Raw genomic sequence first — 22,723 nt, forward strand, 5'->3', positions numbered from 1 at the left:
TTAACAGAACGGTTGGTTTTCCCAATTCTTTACACAATGATCTTGTACCACCTTTCCACTAAGGTAGTTAACCTCAGGACAAAGGACAATGAAGCAAAAGGTATTTGGCCAGTCAGTTATTGTGAACGTATTAATGGAAACTATTCTTCAGTTGAAACTTTACAAAGTGATCACTCCGCCTCTCTTTTTGGAAAAAGCTGAAGGATGGGCTTGGAGAAATGTAACCACTCTCAAATTCATAGACCGAGCTATAGATGCAAGGACGGACCATGATATCACAATTATAGTTTTAGGCTAAATCATGTTTGTTTACATTTACAATATTTATAAACAGAGTAAAACAAGCTTTTATTTTGGGTTCAGATGTAGTGTGATAGTTGAACTAAGCTCATTCTAAGGTATTCAAAAGTTATATTCTTCGAGCATCAATGGGTAAATATGTAGTCCAAAAATGGACGTAGCAACTCCAGATTTCCCCTTTAAAGTGCAGTTCTTTCCCTGGTGGAAACTAGTATTCACCAGAGCAGATGAGAACCCTCTGACCCTGACTGAGCGGCTATGGGAAAGTTAGCTGGGAGAGCTGGGAATGACACTTAGATTGTTCCAAGTCCCCAGCACTCTTATCTTTGGATGCCAGACACCCCCACCCGCACACACACACACACACACACACACACACACACAATACACACCCAGGCGCAAGGATCTGCCCACGCTTGCACATACATGCACTCGCAAAGACATTCACACCCTTCACTAAACACCCATGTGAACCAGTCATCTACCCACACACACATACATAACAACACTTCTGTGTACGTACATACCTGCCCACGCTTGCACACATTACACACATAAACTGAGACCTACACACTCCCACAGATGTGCTGCTTGCAAGCACAAAAATTCCCTACAATTCCGTCACATATATCACACTCATAGACATATGGTGCATATGCCCTCAGTCCCTTTTGCACCGTGAACACAAACACAGACAAAAACACACACGCACGCACACACACACACACACACACACACACACACACACACACACACACACACACACACACACACACACACACACACACACACACACACACACACACACACACACACACACACACACACACACACAAAGATCCAATGCCTGCTTTAAAACAAACTTAGTGTTTTCTCACTCAGTCACACCCAGTCACACGCACTGCCGTTCACCTCCCACTCATTGACACATACACACACACAGACCCTGCCAGTGTGTGTAGGTGTGTGTGCGGGGGTTTTGTAATAAGGAAGGCGAGGAGGACTTGGCTGATGGGGAGACGGGCCAGTAGATTAACAGGGTCTCTGGCAGCTGGGATAGAGGGAGAGAGAGAGAGAGAGAGAGAGAGAGAGAGAGAGAGAGAGAGAGAGAGAGAGAGAGAGATGGAGAGGGTGTGGGGCATGTCTACAAGCATGTGGGAGTTTGAATGTGGATGTGTGTCTCTGTGTGCATATGTGTGAGTGACTGAGTGAGTAAGAGAGAGAGAGGCTTGTGGTTGTGTGTGCGTGTTCTTAAGATACAGAGAGAGAGGCTTGTGGTTGTGTGTGCGTGTGCTTAAGACACAGAGAGAGAGGCTTGACTTTGTGGTGTGTGGTTGTGTGTGTCTAAAAGGATGATAGAGAAGCCCAGCTCAGAGGTGTGTGTGTGTGTTTGAATGAGGCCCGGCTCACTTGTTTTGTTGCATGGGTGTGTTCATCCCAGAGTCAGGGGCTGGCTGGCCCTGCCCAGGCCTTGAGGAGGAGGAGTTAGTGTAATTGGGGAAAGTTGCAGCTGCCCACCCAAGGCCAGAAATACTGCAGTACAGACCTAGGAGAGAGGAGGGAGGAGAGGAATAGCTGGAATGGTGGAAGCTGTTATAGACTATTGAAAAAAGAGCCAATTATCAAGTCACATATAGCTGCATTTTGCATTCCATGTGTTAAATATCTACACTGAATGCTAGTACATAAACAAACATTGTTGTTTTTTGTCTGGGAGAGAGAGAGAAAGAAAAAAAGCACAGAGACAGAAACAGAAACACAGAGAGAGAGAGATCGAGAGTAGGCAGGGGAACTATGGGTAATTGCCAGGCCTGCCCAGAAGTCTATCTGCCTGGGAGACTGGGAGAGGGGGGTCAGGGAGAGGTGAGCCAGAAGCGTGGGGGACGGCCGGGGCTGCAGGCTGCAGTGTGGAGTGCATGGGCGTAGGGAACGCAGGGTCTACTTGTCCCTGAGGAATAGCCATCGATACAGCCTGGCTGTTGTTGCTCTCTACTGCACCAGGCATCACCTCTGGCTGTGTGCGTACATGTTTTACTACACTTGTGAGTACCAGAAGTCCTCGCAAGAATAGTATATCAACAAAAAATCTGAGAAGTGAGGACATTTTGCAGGTCCTCACTTTAACAAAGGCTATTTTAGGTTTAGGGGTTTGGTTTAGGGTTAGAATTAGGGTTAGGTGTGTGTGCATGCGTGCATGCATTTCTCTTTCTCTACAAAAGTTTTGATATTAAATGAATGTGTTAATTGACACTATTTTGACTTTCACGTAGGGCATTGAGGACAATCAAAGTGAAGCAAATACGTCCCGAACTGATCGTTATCCTTATTAACAGCTAAACCAGGAAGTAAAGAGAAGACATTTTTCCTTCCAGACACCAATTATCACATTCACACAGGTGAGAAAATGAGAGCATGCTGCAACTGCCTACAAGATAGTTAGAATAACTCCTTCTTGAGTTCTTATTGAAGTCTTATAGTGTATTCTACGACCACAATGTTGTCTTGTGTAGGCTTAATTCCCCCCAATTGGTACCTAATTTCCACCTAGAGTTGATTAAAAGGAGACTTGTCATTTATATCATAGTGGCACAGGAAGAAATAGACACAGACAAATGAAGAACATGGCTTGGTTCTTCTGTCTGTCACGTTACCTTAATGACCCTTCTTCTCGTTGCTTTACAACACTGCATTCTACTACAGGTTAAAAGACTCCCGCATCACTACACTACAGGGAATTTGCATTTCAAATGGTCTCCCCCTCAACTAACGCACCACCGAGCTTCATCCACTCTCCTCTTATACCTGGTAGTCTATTGTTCCAGTGAAGGAGGAAATAGGCCTCTGTGTTGAGCGTCTGTTAGCTGCTTTCATCTGGGCCTCCTCTGCTGTTCATCTGATTACGTTTCATCTGAATGAGCTGCGGATGCATTTACCGAAGTGGCTTTCATTCTCATGTGATTCACCTCAACAAAACACTGCCAGGGACCTTATCAAGACCCAGCTTCACCTAAACCTTACGGCGAGACTTTCTAATGGAATACCTCCAATAAGTACGCAACCGCATGAATTCATCCCTCTGAACCTGTATTACAGGCCAGATCAGTACTATAGAACCCTGGTCATTCTTGTGACGTACGGCCGTGTTAGCCCATTGAGCTAAACGTCTAGGCATTAGTCTTTAAACAAAACTGAGTTTGACTAATGACGATCCCTGCCTAAACTAGAAAATAAATAATAGAAAAGAAATAAAGACAGCTCGGTGTGTAGATACAAGAGGAAAAGGGACATAAAAACAGAGAACCTTAGATGATGACACCCTCATCCAATTGGCAGAAAATGGGATGAAAATTAGATTAAAAGCATAAATATGCGAATCCCTGTTCGCCGGTTGTAACGATACAAAAGACATGTGCACGCATGTGAAAGTGGATTATGGTCTACACTCTGTGGTGGAGGAGAATCAGAATCAGAACCAATGTGGCGTCGCAGACAGCATTCACACTGAATTTGCAGGTTTTTGCGTCAGCCCTGCCCTGCCCTGCCCTGGTCTAGATTAGAGGGTCGTTGGTTCAAATCATGGCTGCCATACTAGTGTCAGAGAATGGAAATGTACTAAATGTCATGCTGTAGGTAAATGCATTGGTTACACTTTTATATATATATATATATATATATATATATATATATATATATATATAGAGAGAGAGAGAGTCACCCACAACCAGTGGATTATATGACATTTAATTTTATTCTGTTACTGTGGCATAATGAGCCCCACTGTTGCTTTAACTCATATCTAATAAGGAACAGGATTTTTAGAGTTACATGAAGAGAGAAGACTGGAGGATTAAAAATGAATCAGAAATATGAATAAACCATTTAATAAGAAATAACCTGGATGGGGAAGGATGAGGTTTCTAAAGTGAGTCCCTACTCTTTGTGATCTGGAATACTTGACTGTGATCTTTCTATCTCTCTCTCTCCCTCTCTCTCTCTCTCTCTCTCTCTCTCTCTCTCTCTCTCCCTCTGTCATGATAAAATTGGGACGCCTTGCCAGTGCCCAATGGCTACTTATGTCTCAGATCTGGCGGGGTGCAAGTCTTCCAGAAAAAAAACATGTTACAATATTTTGTTTCACCGTTGGCCAGTTGTTCCTATTGTTGAAAGAAGAGCCACACGTTTGGCAGTGTGTGTGTGTGTGTTTTTTTTGTTGTTTCAAAGCTCTGCTCTGCGTGTTTTTTTTTTTTCAGGGATGAGAGAAACAAAGAGTTCCGTCATGTCTTCCCTAGGCTGTTAGCTGGAGCTGGCCTAATTCCTAAAAATAGCTTCTGATACCGAGGAAGATTAAGAGTTTTAAATGTACTTCCCGCTATCACTCTCTCTGCGTCTCTCTTTCCCCTCCAAACTAAAACTGAACATTGAGAACCCTGTTTATGTTTCATCTCTGGCTGCTAAAGTCAGATAGAACCAAGGCTACTTCAACCTGATTTTTTGTGAATGTATTTGTATAATAAGACTCATATTCTAATGTCACACAACCCAATGATTCTGATATCAATGGACTGTGATGCAACAGGTTATGGATGTTGTTTCCTCTGACAGGATCCATTTGATCATCAATCAACATTGAGTCTGTCTGACTATCAGTGCTTGTCGGAAATAACGCCTCCTGTCCATGGGAAACGTTTCATGAGGTAAATAGGAGGGGGGAGAGACAGGGAGGGAGGGAGAGAGAGAGAGAGAGAGAGAGAGAGAGAGAGAGAGAGAGAGAGAGAATGAGAGGAAGAAAAGGAGGAGAAAAGATATGAAGGGAAAAGAGAGAGGGCGAGGTGGAGCCCATCCCTGGTGTCTGCTAGTAAAATGTGTGTGTATGTGTGATGGAGGCTGATCCAGGACCTGTGTATGTGTGGTTGGAGAGGCTGCCTGCCTGCCTGCCAACTGAATCACTCAGCGTGGGAGTGTAAATATCCTCAAAGAGTAGTCTGTAGTCCCTGCTGCATGTGGGACCTCTCGCTCTGTCACTCTTTCTCCATCTCCCTCCTGTAGTTCATCTCTCTTCTTCCTCTCAGTCTCCCAGCACTAGTCCCTCTCCCCTGCACTTTCTCTCCCTCCACCTCTCTACCTTTATCTCTCTCTCCTATCTCTCTCTCTCTCTCTCTCTTTTTATCCATCTCCCCCTCAGTCTCCCTCCTGTTCACCTATCTGCACCAGTCCCTCCCTCCCTCCCTCCCTCCCTCCCTCCCTCCCTCCCTCCCTCCCTCATTTCTCTCTCCTTCCATCTCTCTTAGATCTCTCTCTTGTTCTGTGAAAAGAACTCTGTCACTGGACATTGTCGATTATATCAGAATGGTTTGGAGTTTTAGTGTAAGTGTCCCCTGTATTGTTTTGTCAGCATCTTGATGGCACTATTGTATACGTAGCCAAACACAATTTATTATCTGAATGTTGTTGTTTTGTTGTTGTTACTATTCTATTACAGTGGGATTGAGAAAAATGAGTGAAAGCGTGGCAGTGGAAAAAACTTGAATTAGCCTGCAAAAATATTTAATAATAGAGTGAATGTTGTCTACAAGACAATATACAGTACAGAATAGCCTACATAATGCTTGGGGAAGCCGTGTCTATATTTGGCTGGCAAAGCTAATTGCCAGTGGGGTGTAGGCTTATTCAGGAACGTCATGCACCCCAAAAATCTGAGGGGGCACAACATTTGTGAGGATGGCTGCGGGGTGGTTCCAAGGGGGGATAGCAGTGGTGGGGAAAGTAACCAATTGTCATACTTGAGTAAAAGGAAATATCCCATAATAGATAATGACTCAATTAAAAGTAAAAGTCAGCCAGTAAAATTCTACTCTAGTAAAAGTCTAAAAGTATTTGCTTTCAAATATACTTAAGTATCAAAAGTAAATGTAAAAGTAGAAATCATTTCAAATTCCTTATATTAAGCAAACCAGAAGGCAACATTTTCTTGTTTTTTAAATTTACACACTCCAACATTCAGACTTAAATTACAATGAAGCATGTGTGTTTAGTGAGTCTGCCAGATCAGAAGCAGTAGGGATGACCAGGAATGTTCTGTTGATAAGTGTATGAATTGGACCATTTTCCTGTCCCGCTAAGCATTCAAAATGTAACGAGTACTTTTGGGTGTCCGTGAATATGTATGGAGTAAGAAGTACAATATTTTCACAAGGAATGTAGTGAAGTAGAAGTAAAATAGTAAAAATATAAATAGTAAAGTAAATTTCAGATACCCCCCCCCCCCCCCCCCTTACAAAAAATGTTTAAATAGCACTTTAGAGTATTTTTACGAAGTACTTTACACCACTGGGGGCTAGGGCTCCTATCTGGAAGTTGGGGGATTTTGCATGTGAAACAGCTTTTTCCTGCAATTTAGAGACATAATTATTATGCTTGATTCTATGTAAAAATATTTTAAAAATGTCTGCATGTCTAAGCATACCTCTTGAGGTGTCGGTGTCCTGACTGGTTTCTGCGCTCTACATATACCAAGCAGCCAACCTGCTTGTACAAATTATATGTCATTACATGAAAATACCAACATTATGATTACAGTAGCATTTACTTTATTTCAGTATAGTAGGCTAATTTTACTGTATTGTTGCTCTGATGTTACACTAATTTACAGGAAGCTGGTGGCAAGTTACTGTGAATATTATAGTAACGTAAGAGTTCAGGTGGTTGTTGGTGCTTCAACAAACAAAGGAGAGGAGGGGGTGCTCAACAACAATGACGAAAATCATGAGGTAAAAAGAGTTGGAGCGCTCTACAAAAAAAACTCTGAGATCGATTTATTTACAGTAACGTAATTGGCACTAGCCAGAGATGGTTAAAGATACATCAAAATACCAAATACCTTGAACAATGTATGATTAACTAAAACATTCCTAATAATGATTACAGAAAAAATGTTTTACTTGCTATTACTGTGATGTGTTTTTTAAAATCAACCTTAGTTTAATGCACTTACTGTACTGTGCTCATTCGAGTAATATCCAGCAATGTGTTTTTCAGGTGTTCATTTTTACATTTTGGTCATTTTGCAGACGTTCTTATTCAAAGTGACTTAGTCAGTGCGTTCAACTAAGGCAGATTAACAAGAACACATCACAAGGAAAAATATTATGTTACTGTTACTGAGAATGTTGTTGAAGTTAAGTGGGCTACTTGCAAGTTTATTTTTGTATTGGAAAACCACCTCTCTAGCTTTATCTCTCTCTCCTGGCTCTCTGTCTCTTTATCCACCCCACCCCCCCTCAGTCTCCCTCACGTTTACCTATCCTCTCAGCACCAGTCCCTCTCCCCATTGCTCTCTTTCTCCCTTCCTCTCCTCTCTCCCTCTCTCATTTCTCTCTCCTTCCATCTCTCTTAGATCTCTCTCTCTTGTTCTGTGTCACTGGACATTGTCGATTATATCAGAATGGTTTGGAATTTTAGTGTAAGTGTCCCCTGTATTGTTTTATCAGCATCTTGATGTCACTACTGTATATGTAGCCTAACACAATTTGTTCTCTGAAGGTTGTTGTTTTGTTGTTGTTACTATTCTAGGGGTGGCAGGTAGCCTAGTGGTTAGAGCATTGGGCCAGAAACCGAAAAGGTTGCTAGATTGAATCCCCGAGCTGACAAGGTAACAGTCTGCCGTTCTGCCCCTGAACAAGGCAGTTAACCCACTGTACCTAGGCTGTCATTGTAAATAAGAATTTGTTCTTAACTGACTTGTCCAGTTAAATAAATAAATAAATACTGTGGGACTGAGAAAAATAAGTGAAAGGTGGCAGTGAAAAACACTTGAATAGCAAAAATACTTAATAATAGAGTGAAGGTTGTCCGCAAGACAACAGTTCACTAACCACTGTGCGTCCAATAATGCACGGTACATTCTAGAAATACAGCATGTTTCTCTAGTCAGGTGTTACAGTGCAATGCTGTACATTTGTGTTTCAGTAAAGGTCCTGTAAATCTACAGTAATTTACTGGCTTCTGTGCAGCCAGTATTTTACTGTAAATGTATAGCAACTTACTGGCTACTGTGGTGCCAGTCATTTACTGTAAAAACAATTACTGGAAATATTTTGCAGTGTACAGAGAAATGTAACAATGTACTTTATTTATTTATTTACTTTTTACGGCATGTGCCCCTGTACTCACTATGATGAGCATGACGCCTCTGGGCCTATTTTCAGTACAACTGGCTTTTTAAAAAGCATCTGAAGCCTGTGTGTGGTGACGCGCCAGCATCTCCCTCCCTTCCCTGCTTACCGCGGTCGCTGCCTGGTGTGACATGATGCTTGGTATTCCATGCAGCAGCCTCCCACGCCCCGCAGCCACCCACGCCAGGATCTGCGTCACGCAGCCGCGTGGGAGTGAGAGAGAAATGTAGCAAGAGAGGAGCAACCAACTCGGAACAGTAGGGGAGTAGGGATAAACCAACACTTAGCAGGTCCTGTATACTAAACTTATATTGCCCACACTCGTTTTGCTTCTCGCCGTGAGGGGAGAATTGAAGAGCAAGAAAGGAACGAAAGGTTGGATGAGCGGTGCGAAGAGTTCTGCAGGTACGCGCCCGCGGTGGCCGCTTTCTTTCAATTTCTAGCAGGGAGCAAATTTGAGATGCGTCCATAGATTGACTAGACAATATGCTAAAGACAGACAACTTTAGATTGGACTTTTAATGGCCTAAATAATTGTGTGGACATGGGACAGCATTACGGATAATATAAAGAAGAGAGATAGGCTAGGACACTCGTTTATACTAGCCTATTGATGAATATTATTGATGAAGAGAGTGCACATCCTACTGTAACTAAGCCTCATTCATTCTGTTGGCACAACATTACGACGTTTTGTATGACTTTTATATGGGGAACGTGGAGTTTTGCACTGTGCGCTGAGCTACACTGGCAGACAGTAGAAACAGGATGTTTATTTATGTTTTTACTCTCGGAGTGGGAGACGCAAACCCGTTTATTCCCGGGCGCGGGGACGGCGGCGGTGGGAGTCTATCCGCAGCTGTGTAAAGAAAGCATCTGCTTGCTCCCTCCCTCGCTTCTGTCGTTTTCCTACAGTGACTTAAATAACGTATGCTTTCCTTGTGGATTTTAAGCCTAGTTGGCATTGAGTACGTGATTGAGAACTTCTTTGGTGCATAGGCCTGCTTGATTCAATGCTTTCCAATAAGGAAGTGAGATATGCTATCCTGGGAAGTCAATTGTAAAGCATGCTTTCTCATGATATCAGGGATGATAGTCATCAGATTTAAATTAATTTGAGATGAAATTATGATAAATTCGAACAGCGAGAGCAGGATTTGAACCAATGACTCTGCAGTTACAGGGCCAGTGCAGAAGCCTACCTCCCCTGTGCCATAAAGGTCAGGACATCTTGGCATAAAACTCACCTAACAGGGAGCCCAGATAGGAGGAACACATTTCCTGGGAGAAACTGAGGGATTATCCCACCACTGTCACCTTTGTAGTGTTCTGGCAAAGGGGTTTCCTCTGATTTTCAGTTTTACTTTTTGCATAGTCTACAACTACCCTTTTTTTTTTTAAAGACCGTGATTCATACCAGTGTTAGTTAATTGGATATTTTAAAGGTTTTCAAGTCAGAAGTAAGCGTACCCAAACACCAGCTAGAACATCCAGTAATAAATGTTTCTCGGAAAATCACTGTTTTCCTTATCTTTGAACCAGATTAAGTAGATGCTATAGGGTACCTTTTTAAAGTGATTTTATATTTGTAGATAGGCTTTATTCAGTGTATTTTAATTCCATGACTAATATTGCAGGACTCGGGAGGTGCTGAAGAGGTGGATCTAAGAGATTTGAAAGTCTATGTTTGAAATAAAAAAATCAAGTCACCAATTACGGTTCCAAACGTATATATTTATTTTCATTAAGAAAAAGCATTTGTCAAATCTTTTACTAAATGATCGTGCTCTAAACGTGCGCAAATTCCCATAGGAACACGGCCATTTTAAAAGCGCCGGGCTTGTGCAACGTGCCTTGGTTTCATTTTTCCTCTTACAGGAATGATGGTCATATACATACGAGGAGAAAGCTGACGTTTCTACCTACTGTATCCATTGATGTAAATATATCCTCTGTCTGATTCCCAGTTCGTCCACTAGATGGCAGTAGGAGATCACATGACGTCTCTTGTCCTCTTGAAACCAGTTGTGTCTGGTTTGGGTAGTGAGTCACTGTGCCAAAAACGGCTGAACTGATTTTGAAGCCTGACATCTTAAAATGACCCGAGCAATTAAAAATAAATAAGACAAGACAGGTGAAGAAACTTCAAACTTCTCTTCCCATTCACTTTTCCTATTGTAAACGAGTGAGATAGATCATGGAGGTTGTGGCGGACGCATAGAAGGTAATGTGGATGGGGAAGGAAATTCAGTGCTTTACAATGACCATCAGGCGGTACCCTTTCCATGCATACTACAGGGCCCCAAACAACCACTCAAGAGTTTAACAGGTTAATATGTCATTTGAGAGTACTTTCCCAGAAGCTGCTGTGAAGAGGCAATGGCCAGAAGCCCTCCAATGTTATCACACGTTTGGTGAGGGCTCTGATGAGGTTGTATAGCCTAAATGAGTTTCAGCAACCAGCCCTATAAAGTCCAGCGTCTGTGTTAAATATTCAGCTTGAGTACAGCACGACCTCACTGTCTCTGCAGCACTGACAAATTTACCTTTTCTCTCCTTCGGATGATTCTTTACAGAACACGGTGGTTGTTTTGAGAAAGTTAGAGGTAGTCGATGCCATGTGCTGTTTCTGAGAATAGCAAAAACACTGGATGCTTAGAGGGGTTTTGGGAGAGGAGCAACTGCTTCGACCTCTGATCTTAAGGCGGACATGTGACTCAATCAACAATATCACAATGGAGCTTGAAAAGTTGATAACCAAAACAGACAGAAACGGAGAGACAAATTAATTGATTTCATATCGTCTATGTATCATGTGCGAAGGCACCGGTTCTACTGTAGGTGTCGAGTAGAACACATAACAGTACAGCAAGGTGTCCTATCCACCACGCAACTGGAAATATAAATTGCATCGCATATTGGTTAGGTCTGATCTTTCGTCTTTATTGCAGGGCCAGAGAGGGTGAACACGAAGCCATTTATCACTGTCCACAAACACCTAGTCCACATGAAACAAGGGACTGTTCACCTGTGCCCGTCGCAGTGTTCTGTTTCAAATTCAGCTTCTAAGGAAGGACAGAAAAAAACCTGTCTGTTATTGTAAACGTCAGCGTCCATCCTGTGTGTCTTTGATCGGTAGTGTGCTCGGTAAAGGTGTGTGTGGTGTGGGTAGGTGTGGGACACGCTCCATCAGGGGTAAAAAAAAAAAAAGGAAGCCCCTTTCGGCACGTGTTTGTCTGGATAAGGCTGACTCGCGGACAGGGAGAAGAAGAGTTACAGAGTGGGGAAGAGAGTAGATGTGTTTTAAAAACAGACTGATGATGGGGGGGTCTGCAGCCAGGTGAGATACTGACATTAGGCTTGTGCGAGCAGCACTCATCCTCTAGCCTTCACACCCTGCCGACTGGGCAAAATGGGCTGAATCAGTGTTGTTTCCACATTATTTCACCCAAGAAATTCATTGTGATGATGTTGAATCAACATGGAAAACTGCAAAAAGTAATCAGTTTAAGGGAATTTTATATTTTTGTCACCCAAATGTTCAACTAAATCCAGTGGCATGGGGAATTCTTTTGTTGATTTCACGTTAGTTGACAACTCAACCAAATGTAAATCAATACTAGATGTTGAACTGGCGTCTGTTCCCAGTGGGTGTCCACTTTTTGAATCGAGTTGTCAACACACTCCATTCAGTACTGGGACTCAGCCACAGAGTGTGAGAGGGGGCACAGTGTCACAGTAATGATCCGTTGATGAGGGGGAAAACACTGGCTACTGGGTATAACTAGCAATAATATAGCAGCCAAACAAACATTATATGGCTGGTCCAAGGGATAGAGCTAATTAGAACTGCACATCGGGATAGGCAGAAGTGTGAGTGTGTGTGTGTGTGTGTGCGTGTGCGTGTGTGTGCGTGGAGGGCATAGCTTAAGTGGAGGGTGAGTCAAATCTAAATGGGCCTCTGTGCTAGCCAGCAACCTGCCCTGTATCCCACTGTCACCCTTGCTCTATTTCACTCCCCTCACTGGCTGTGTTAGGTAGCTATAAAATGTACTGGGGACAGGGAGTGGGGGAAGAATGCACACACGCACGCACAGTGGTTGACTCCATGCTGAGAGAGAGAGAGAGAGAGAGAGAGAGAGAGAGAGAGACCACCTACGTGTGCTGCAGAGGTGGCGTCTGGTATGTGACTCTCCCTCGTCTCCAGGAGTGTGGCAGGCTGGGCTCTCCTTAAGCTGTGTTCAGATCTGCCCGTCTGACTAATAATGCACCATTATCACAGCTTCACATTCTTCATTCTGCTAATCTAGCGCCACTACTTTATACCTCACACCCGGAAAGGCTAATCTACAGTACTTATTGGTTAGGCTGTAGTAGTATGTGTTTTTTAAATATTTTTGCTGTGTTTGTATGTTCATAGACTATTTATGATTCATTTGTTGTTCAAGGTTTCAGATCTGAGCTGTGCTTTGTTTCTCTGGAGGTTGATTTGCCTGTGTGTTTCGGTCAGGGATGGCGGCGGCGTTGCCCAGGACCCTGGGGGAGCTCCAGCTCTACAGGATCCTCCAGAGGGCCAACCTGCTGTCCTACTACGAGGCCTTCATCCAGCAGGGCGGCGACGACGTGCAGCAGCTGTGTGAGGCGGCCGAGGAGGAGTTCCTGGAGATCATGGCCCTGGTGGGCATGGCCAGCAAGCCCCTGCATGTGAGGAGGCTCCAGAAGGCCCTGCGAGACTGGGTCACCAACCCGGCCCTGTTCAACCAGCCCCTGGCCTCTCTCCCTGTCTGCAGCATCCCTGTCTACAAGCTAGAAGCTAACGGTAATGCTAACGCTAGCACCCACGTCAAAGTGCCCAAACTTCAGGCGTCAGCGTGTGTGGGTGAGCCCAGGAGAGGCGAAGCGTCGGCGTCAGTGGTGGGGGGCGAGGGGGGAGGGGGTTCGGCCTCAGGGTCTCCACTGCAAAGGGTCAGTGAGCCCCGCTTCTGGGCCTCCTTGTCCTCCCACGGCGGGGGAGGGGGAGCGGAGAGCGAGCGCAGCCTGTCCCCAGCGGAGTTGACCCTGGGTCTGGCTTCCCCCTCGTCCCCCCGCGGCGAGGAGGTACTAGATGCCGCGGCGTTGCGGTCAGTGGTGGAGTGTGTGGAGCGGCTGGCCCAGGCGCTGCCCCGGAGCGATCCGGCCGACGTGAAGGAGGGGCTGCGGGGCAACAAGAAGCTGGCCAAGATGATCTGCCACATCCTGGACATGGACGAGGACGACCCGAGGAGGGCGGAGGAGATACGCAAGTACAGTGCCATCTACGGACGCTTCGACTCCAAGAGGAAGGATGGCAAGCAACTTACGCTGCACGAGGTAGAGGGGGAAGAGGGTGTGTGTTTCTGGCTATCGCTGTGCAAGGAGTACAACATTTTCAGATGTTTGTTCGCTGCTGCTCTGCTTTAGATATGTTTGACCACGTGGTTTCAGAGAACCTGCTTTATAACTTGCATAGAACAGTATCCTTATACCACCACTCTCTTCTTCTCTCCCTCTTCCCCTCTTCTCCTCCCCCTCTCTTCCTCCCATAACTCTTATTCTGTCTCTCTCTCTCTCTCTCTCTCTCTCTCTCTCTCTCTGTCTCTCTCCCTCTCTCTCTAGCTGACAGTGAACGAGGCAGCAGCTCAGTTGTGTATGAAGGAGGTGTCCCTGCTGACAAGGAGAGATGAGCTGTTTGGTCTGGCTAGACAGGTCTCCCGGGAGGTCACCTACAAATACACCTACAGGACCAGCAAGTGAGAACAGCTGCCACACACACACACACACACACACACACACACACACACACACACACACATCTTGAGGATGAATGGATGAATACTTTAATGTGACTGGGTGAAATGCTTCTCATGAATGGTTGATGAACAAAGTTGAAGTAAAAAATGTCACCCGATTTCTTGAGTATCAGATGTGGTGCTCCATCCTCGTAGTTGCCAGCCGGGAAGTGTGTTTGCTTGTGTGTTTGCATATGTATTTCTGTGTGTGTGTGTATGTGCTTGCCACTTCCCTCTCACTGCTTCTAGATGACAGGTTTAATCTGACATGCAGGTGCTTCCTGACTGGCAACCACAAAGATGGAAAATTCCACCCAGCGCCACATGTCTCTCTCACTTGTTCTTGTAATGATGATGTTGCATGTTGATTCATAAATCATTCTTTTGGAATGATCATTCATTGGTGTTGCACCAGAGGTTAAAGGGAAATGAATAAACATTTTACAATGTTTTACAGGAGTTTCCATATTTAAAATGATTTTCTTGAGGCATTACAGAACAAGAAACGGTTATCCTGTACACTATTAGAAGGGTTATGCTCTTTCAAATGTTCATCTCTCTGACTCTCTCTCTCTCTCTCTCTCTCTCTCTCTCTCTGTCTCTCTCTCTGTCTCTCTCTCTTTCTCTCTCTCTCTCTCTCTCTCTCTCTCTCTCTCTCTCTCTCTCCCTCTGTCTTGTTCTCTGTCTCTCTTTCTTTCTCTCTCTCACTGTTTGTCTCTATCTCTTTCTCTCATGTAGGTCCCGATGTGGTGATAGAGATGAGATTTCTCCCAAGAGGATTAAAACAGAGGTGAGCCCATCTCTTTCTCACCGCATGATCCAACGACCACAGAGCTTTCCACAGAGTTTGACCTTATATAATTTAAAGCTCACTCCTATATCCCCAGTTTCCTAACACCTGTGTGCTGTTAGATTAGAAAGGGTAAATCCCTTAACAATCCCGGATTCCCACAGACCGATAGTGCATGGTTCTGGATGGGTGTGTCCAGTGCCTTTTGTTTGCATAGCTGCCTGTCAGCCAGCTTGGCCGTGTATATGGGGCTCGGCGGACAGGGGGCGTGTCCCTCAAGACTACTGGGTGTCATAATGCAGGGGAAAGATCAAAGTTCACCGGAATAAAAACTTCCTCTGTCGAATCGGGTCACCTCCTCCTCCACGCCTTACGTAACGCCCTGAGGACCCACAGTGAGAGATTGACTGACACACCTCGCTGCATCCACTCCTTGTCTTTTGAAGTGCGTTGGATACCGCGGAGTAGAGGGCTTTGTCTGTCAGTGTGTCAATGCTTCTCTAGTTCCGTTCCTCATCGTGTGGTGCAGGTGTTGAGTAAAGAGTTCCCCCAGAAACTCCTCTGAGTTGTTTTTGAGTTGTTCAGTAAAGAGCGTCTTTGTGTGGGGAACTGTTGTGAGCTGAGCTTATGGCAGCTGTCCATTCATCTCCCTCCAGTGGTATGTTTGATGACGGTCCAAATCTCTGATGTGAGTGAGCTTCCCCTACGCCTCCACAGACCAGGGGTGGGCCAGGGTGAGACTAGCTAGCAGGCCCACGCCCCCCCCATCACCTTCCCCCTGTTTCTCAGTCCTCCGGGGCAGTCACATAGCAGACCTTGGTAGAACAAATACAGTTATTTGTTTGAATGAATGTGTTGAAGTGGATTGTTTTCATCGAAAAAATATTTCCTGGAATTTATTGGAGACTACTGAAGATATTTGCAACAGATGTAGGATCTTAATTTGATCACTCTTTTGTTGCTGCAAATATTCCTGCACAGCAGGCAATGTAAACCTATAGTGTATACAAGGTTAAAAAGGCTTCTAAAGTTTGTAATTTACACATTAAAATGCCCTAATAAATGAATTATAATCCACATTATAATTCAACATTTCCTGTTATTGCAGAATTATTTTCCTGCTATAGAAAATGGCCTCAAATTAAGATCTGTACATACATGACACACCTTTTCAGTGTTTCAAATATTTTTGTGGCACTTTTCTCTTACTAAAGGCGAATTATTCTCACAACCTGGTTGTTTTCTTTTAACAACATGTTACTGTGTGTCCTTGAGATGAAGTTTTACATATTTATCTCCACAAAGGACTTAACTGGAGTTAACCATGGAGAGTTAGAAAATTAATCCCCACCCACTCTTCTGCCCTACCCCCGTCTCAAACAAACACACACACACACACACACACACACACACACACACACACACACACACACACACACACACACACACACAACTGCCACCCTCCCATTAAGAGCCAGCCACACGCCCACATGGACAACACAAAAGCCCAAATGAGCTCAGTCACGCCTACCCATAGTCCTGAGGTTTACATGACATCACCGCATGGGCGCGCTCAGAACCACCCACCCCCATGCACTTGCGCAGTTGGGTTGTCCGCACACACGATACTCATATGCTCTTTTTCTCTCTGTCTCTCCCTCTCTTTCACATACACACACTCTGACTCCACACCTTCTGTGGGTGCTGTGAAGGTGTGATAAATCATAAGGTGTGGCGGTAGGGTGAGCTCAGATTTACGTCACTTGTAGACATGCGTTAACCTTCCCCCTACATCCTCCACAAACCCTGTACAGAGAGGAGGGACAGCCCCCTCAACCCAACCCAACCTGGCAACCCACTGTCTCCTTATTCAGACCTCAATTTCAACTTCAGAATCCGATAAACAGATCTAAGGGTAGACATACTGAAAATATAACAGTTATTTTTCACAGGAGATAAGTGTGACAAGCATCCCCTGGTGAGACTGGGTGACATTATTTCAGCTAGACGGCATCATGAGTAGAGTAGAGCATAAAATGAGAGAAAATCTGAATGGGACCATGGTCTGATAGTGGCATTCCTCTCTCTCTCTCTCTCTCTCTCTCTCTCATGTCAGGAGGGCTTCTTTGACCTTCAGGAGGCCCTGCAGGCCATCCACATGAGACAAGAGACCCTGAGGGAGCAGCTGGCCACAGCCAAGTCTAAAGGAGAGGAGACCACAGGACGCAACATCCAGGTGACTACACTACCACTCTCTGAGGGATGGCTGGACAGACTGACAGACAAACAGACATAAAGACTGGCTGGCTAGCAAACTGCTTGGCTGCCTGATCGACTGTATGGCTTGCTGTCTGACTGACTAACTGGCTAGTTGACGTCCAATCTGCGGGTGGTGCATAGGCTGGGTCATACCAATTAGAAGAAATGTGAGAAAGTGAAGATTCACCACTGCATATCATCAGCAGAGTCATTGACAAGCTATTTTGTTTTATAATACAGTTTGTATCCTCGTATCTCATTTATAATTGAGGAAAAAAAACAGAATAAGTAAAGCAGTAGCCCGTCCATTCCCTCTTTGTCTGTTATGACATCATCACCAATACTCACCTCATTATCCCTCATCAAATTGCAGGCTTATTTTCTGTTGTTTTGGAGAAACAGACAAGACAGTGTAGATGCTGGAAATGGCTGACAGAAATGTTATTTAACTAGGCAAGTCAGTTAAGAACAAATTCTTCTTTACAATGACGGCCTACCGGGGGAACAGTGGGTTAACTGCCTTGTTCAGGGGCAGAACGACAGATTTGTACCATATCAGCTCAGGGATTCAATCCAGCACCCTTTATGGTTACTGTCCCAACGCTCTAACCACTAGGCTACCTACCACCCCAAAAAGATACATGTAAACAACGAGTATCTAGACTAGAGAAGGAACTTAAGATTGTGCTGTCCTTTTAGATGGTCTTTGATAGAACTCCAGGCTCAGTTGTTTGTGTGTTATGTGTTTTCTAATGTGTGTGTAACAATAGACATGTATCTTCAACTGATTATATGCATCTGTGTGTGTTGTAGCTGCAGCTGGAGCATCTGCTGGCCAGGCAGATGGAGATCCTCCACGAGGCCAAGGCCCAGGACAGACTTCAGACCCTAGAGTGGAGGGTTCCTATGGGGGGCTTCAAATTTAGACACAGCACAGACCCAGAGCACCGCCACCATACCAACGGAGGCTCCCCTGATAACACCAGTCTACAACCAGGTCAGACATTAGACATTTAAGGTTGAAGTCGGAAGTTTACACGCACTTTAGCCAGATATATTTAAACTCAGTTTTTCACAATTCCTGACATTTAAACCTAGTAAAAAATGACCTGTCATAGGTCAGTTAGGATCACCACTTTATTTTAAGAATGTGAAAAATCAGAATAATAGTAGAGATAATGATTTATTTCAGCTTTTATTTCTTTCATCACATTCCCAGTGGGTCAGAAGGTTACATACACTCAATTAGTATTTGGTAGCATTGCCTTTAAATTGTTTAACTTGGGTCAAACGTTTTGGGTAGCCTTCCACAAGCTTCCCAAAATAAGTTAGGTGAAATTTGGCCCATTCCTCCTGACAGAGCTGGTGTAACTGAGTCAGGTTTGTAGGCCTCCTTACTCGCACATGCTTGTTCAGTTCTGCCCAAATTTCTATAGGATTGAGGTCAGGGCTTTGTGATGGCCACTCCAATACCTTGACTTTTGTTGTCCTTGAGCCATTTTGCCACAACTTTGGAAGTATGCTTGGGGTCATTGTCCATTTGGAAGACCCATTTGCTTCAATATATCCACACAATTATCCTACCTCATGATGCCATCTTTTTGTGAAGTGCACCAGTCCCTCCTGCAGTAAAGCACCCCCACAACATGATGCTGCCACCCCCGTGCTTCACTGTTGGGATGGTTTTCTTTGGCTTGCAAGCCTCCCCCTTTTTCCTCCAAACACAGCGATGGTCATTAGGACCAAACAGTTCTATATTTGTTTCATCAGACCAGAAGACATTTCTCCAAAAAGCACAGTCTTTGTCCCCATGTGCAGTTGCAAACCGTAGTCTGGCTTTTTTTATGGTGGTTCTGGAGCAGTGGCTTCTTCCTAGCTGAGCGGCCTTTCAGGTTATGTCGATATAGGACTCGTTTTACTGTGGATATATATACTTTTGTACCCGTTTCCTCCAGCATCTTCACAAGGACCTTTGCTGTTGTCGTCTGAGACCAGCCACCCGGACAGCTGATTAAACTGTGGTTTTGCACAACCAACGAATTTCTGCACAAACTGTCAGAAACCGTCTCAGGGAAGCTCATCTTCACCAGGGTCTTGACCTGACTGCAGTTCGGCATTGTAACAGACTTCAGTGGGCAAATGCTCACCTTTGATAGCCACTGGCAAAGTGTGCTCTTCATGGATGAATCCCAGTTTGAACAGTTGGCAGACGGTGTGTATGGCATTGTGTGAGAGAGCAGTTTGCTGATGTCAACATTGTGAAAAGTGCCCCACGGTGGTGGTGGGGTTATAGTATGGGCAGGCATAAGCTACATTCAACGAGCACAATTGTAATTCATTGATGGCAATTTGAATGCGCAGAGGTACCGTGACAAGATCCTGAGGCCCATTGTCGTGCCATTCATCTGCCACCATCACCTCATGTTTCAGCATGATAATGCACGGACCCATGTCGCACAGATCTGTACACAATTCCTGGAAGCTGAAAATGTCCCTGTTCTTTCATGGCCTGCATGCATGTAGATTTGACCTAGATAGTTTGGGCTTATCTATTGATATGTAGGCTTCGTGTTCCATTTTTAAATGTCTGTATTTCTAGCCTTGAGCTGTTCCTGTCTACTAATGTTCTGTATTGTCATGTTTCATGTTGTGTGGATCCCAGGAAGGGTAGCTGCTGCTTTCTCAGCAAATCCTGTAGCAAGATCAAGGGGTTTCCACGTCACCAAGTGCAATAACAAAACATGCACCAGTAGCACAAAGCGAATGCAAAACGGAAGTTTATTAGGGATTTTGGTACAACGGGGAAAGAAGCGGGAATTCACCAGTCACCTCACAGTCCACAAGCCGTTCTCTTTGTCCATCCCGTTTCCCAGGGGTAATCCTCACACTCGGGTCCTCGGCCAATCCGGTCCGGTACACAGCAGGAGGAGGAGGGGTGGGGGTTGTCCAACAGTCCAGGTCACACCGGGCAATCACACAGATTTTGTTCTCATTTCTCTCACACTTCACACTTCACACTTCACACTTCACACTTCACACTTCACACTTCACACTTCACACTTCACACTTCACACTTCACACTTCTCTTGTCTCTCACCTCTGCCCTTTTGTGCAGGCTGCTTCCTCCTTTATCCCCAAGCACTCCCTGGCTTAATGACCCACAGCCTTTCCTCGTTGGGGCAGGAAGTCCCTATTAGGCTTGGTGGGTGGATCCAGCTACCTGCAAGATCTCTCTCCTCAATTACCATTCCCCTCACCTCTCCCTGCCGGCTGCCACAATACCAATACCAAATATGAACTGTAACTCAGTGAAGTCTTTGAAATTGTTGCATGTTGCGTTTTATATTTTTGTTCAGTGTAATCAAGTGTTGAAGTTAGGTTTAGGAACGAGGGTTAGGTTAAGGTTCAGGTTAGGTGTAGTTTCAGTGACGTTTAGGAAAGGAAAATGCATAAAAGTTCATATTGGTTAAGCGTACCACCATCCGACGCAATTATTTTTGTGCTGGTTAAATATTTTGCCTTTATGTTTCGTTTCTCAGTCAAATTTTAATTTCTTCCATTCATTTGTCAGCTGTTTGTGGAGATTTTGGGGAGTTTCAGGAAGGATCCACTTGTGTGTATGGTCCTCAGATAGGGAAAAACGGACTTATATAACCATAAATGCTATGAGTTGCTTTAAGCTTGCTTTGAGTAGCATAGGCTGCTATTGTATTGATCTGAAGCCCTCTTAAGAGTGCGTGGTGAACACAGAGGATAGAGGGTGACACCTTTCACACCCACAACCTCACGCAGTCAACAGCATGACACTGCCGTGTTAATACTGCTTATTCTCTTTCCCTTCAAGCACACACACACACACACACACTGAAACACACACACACACACACTGAAACACACACATACACACTGAAACACACACACAGACATACACACTGAAACATACACAGACATACACACTGAAACACACACATAGGCACACACAGGCACACACACACCAGTGGAGGCTGATGAAGCGAGGATGGCTCATACACACACACACACGCACACACACACACACACACACACGTAAACAGCATGAGTTATCTTCCTTTGTGCTCTACCTCTGGCTGATCTAATGGGTCTTCATTGACAGCATTGACAGCAATGTGGCGTGACTAACACCTTTTTATTTTATACACAGTACACACACCGCTCTTTCATTTAACAGCCTCTATTCATTACAGAGCGAGACATAGATAATGGCATTTTCTACAGAACAGACACAAATCATTATTTTGAATGACGGTGTTTTAATGGCTTTTTATGAGTTGAATTGAGTGTTAGAATAGAATGGAATAGATAAGTACTGTATTGTCATTCTGTTTTTATAAAATGTTTGGCCTTACCTAGCTGTGTGTTCCTGTAGGGGAGAGGCCACTGAACCTGCGTGTGGCGGGTCAAAGGTCAGATGGAGACATACCCCTGGGGAAACAGCTAGCCAATGAGCTAAAGAGGCATCACAGCAACGGGGAGGGAAAGACCCCTGCGACGAGTCACCATGGCAATGTTGAGGGCAAAACTTTGGCCACAGGTCTGCACCCAGAGATTCTCTATTGTAGTTAATTCACAATTAATCATTTGATATGGAATCAGCTCAAAGATTCCATCACATTTAACCTTCATTCTGAATCATTTGATACTGAATCAGCTGGTTAATTCTCTGTCATGGTTCACTCATGCTGAATCATCTGATAATAATCCAACTCCTCCTATGTTGTTGTTTTCTCTTTCTCATTCCAGAAAATGAGAACGGGGCCGACTTCTCCCAAGGGGCTCTCAACCTTTCCGACAAGAAGACCATCAAATCAGAGCCAGAGGATTCCAGATAGCACCTCTTCTCCTCCAACTTCTCCTCTTTCCTCATCCCTCTCTCATAACATAGTCGTCATCGGTCAATACTAAAAAAGCACAGCTGCAGTAGAGCCTTAACAACCAATGTTGCCTCAAGTAAAGGGATTTTACTTTTTGTTTATTTTTTGCCAAAGCACCTAGAGAGCCTTTATTTCTTTCCTTGTAGAAGCCCAGTTTTTTGTGTTTTCACTGACTGTGCTGATTCCCCCCCACCCCTCTCTCCTTTCTTACTATCAAGACTGATAGCGAGTGGTCTGTAGATGTCGTTTTTGTACATACATAATTCTGACTCTGAAAAGTGTTTGTCGTTAATGTTATTTAAATATGTGCTGTGTATAATAAGGAAACATATTTCTGGTGGACTATAGGATGTCAGTTATGTCCAGATTGGGAAGATGGATGTCCCAGTTGTTACGAGGACAGGTTTGGCTCGGGTTTGTTAAGAGTGTACGAGGACAACACCAGAATATCCTGGTAGTATTCCCTTTCACTTCAAGTCAACCAGG

At 44.4% G+C, this 22,723-nt stretch overlaps 1 protein-coding gene across 1 annotated transcript; it reads left to right on the forward strand.

Moving 5' to 3' along the window:
• The first annotated feature begins 8,581 nt into the window (after positions 1 to 8,581).
• On the forward strand, positions 8,582 to 22,357 carry LOC110501389 (NGFI-A-binding protein 1). The gene is made up of 8 exons (XM_021578924.2): positions 8,582 to 8,876; positions 12,982 to 13,820; positions 14,106 to 14,239; positions 15,017 to 15,068; positions 17,185 to 17,304; positions 18,141 to 18,324; positions 21,733 to 21,897; positions 22,107 to 22,357. Exons 1-8 carry the CDS (start codon positions 8,852 to 8,854, stop codon positions 22,193 to 22,195), a joined length of 1,608 nt encoding a protein of 535 aa, XP_021434599.1. The 5' UTR covers positions 8,582 to 8,851; the 3' UTR covers positions 22,196 to 22,357.
• Positions 22,358 to 22,723: the final 366 nt, after the last annotated feature.

The sequence above is a fragment of the Oncorhynchus mykiss genome, chromosome 22 (assembly GCF_013265735.2).
Source record: "Oncorhynchus mykiss isolate Arlee chromosome 22, USDA_OmykA_1.1, whole genome shotgun sequence".
Lineage (NCBI taxonomy): Eukaryota > Metazoa > Chordata > Actinopteri > Salmoniformes > Salmonidae > Oncorhynchus > Oncorhynchus mykiss.

Excerpts from the sequence above, each read along its gene's own strand:
- LOC110501389 (XM_021578924.2), top strand. The coding sequence starts at position 8,852 with ATGAGCGGTGCGAAGAGTTCTGCAG. Across the intron at positions 17,305-18,140 it reads CCACAGGACGCAACATCCAG|CTGCAGCTGGAGCATCTGCT; the intron begins GTGACTACACTA and ends TGTGTGTTGTAG. Across the intron at positions 21,898-22,106 it reads GGGCAAAACTTTGGCCACAG|AAAATGAGAACGGGGCCGAC; the intron begins GTCTGCACCCAG and ends TTCTCATTCCAG.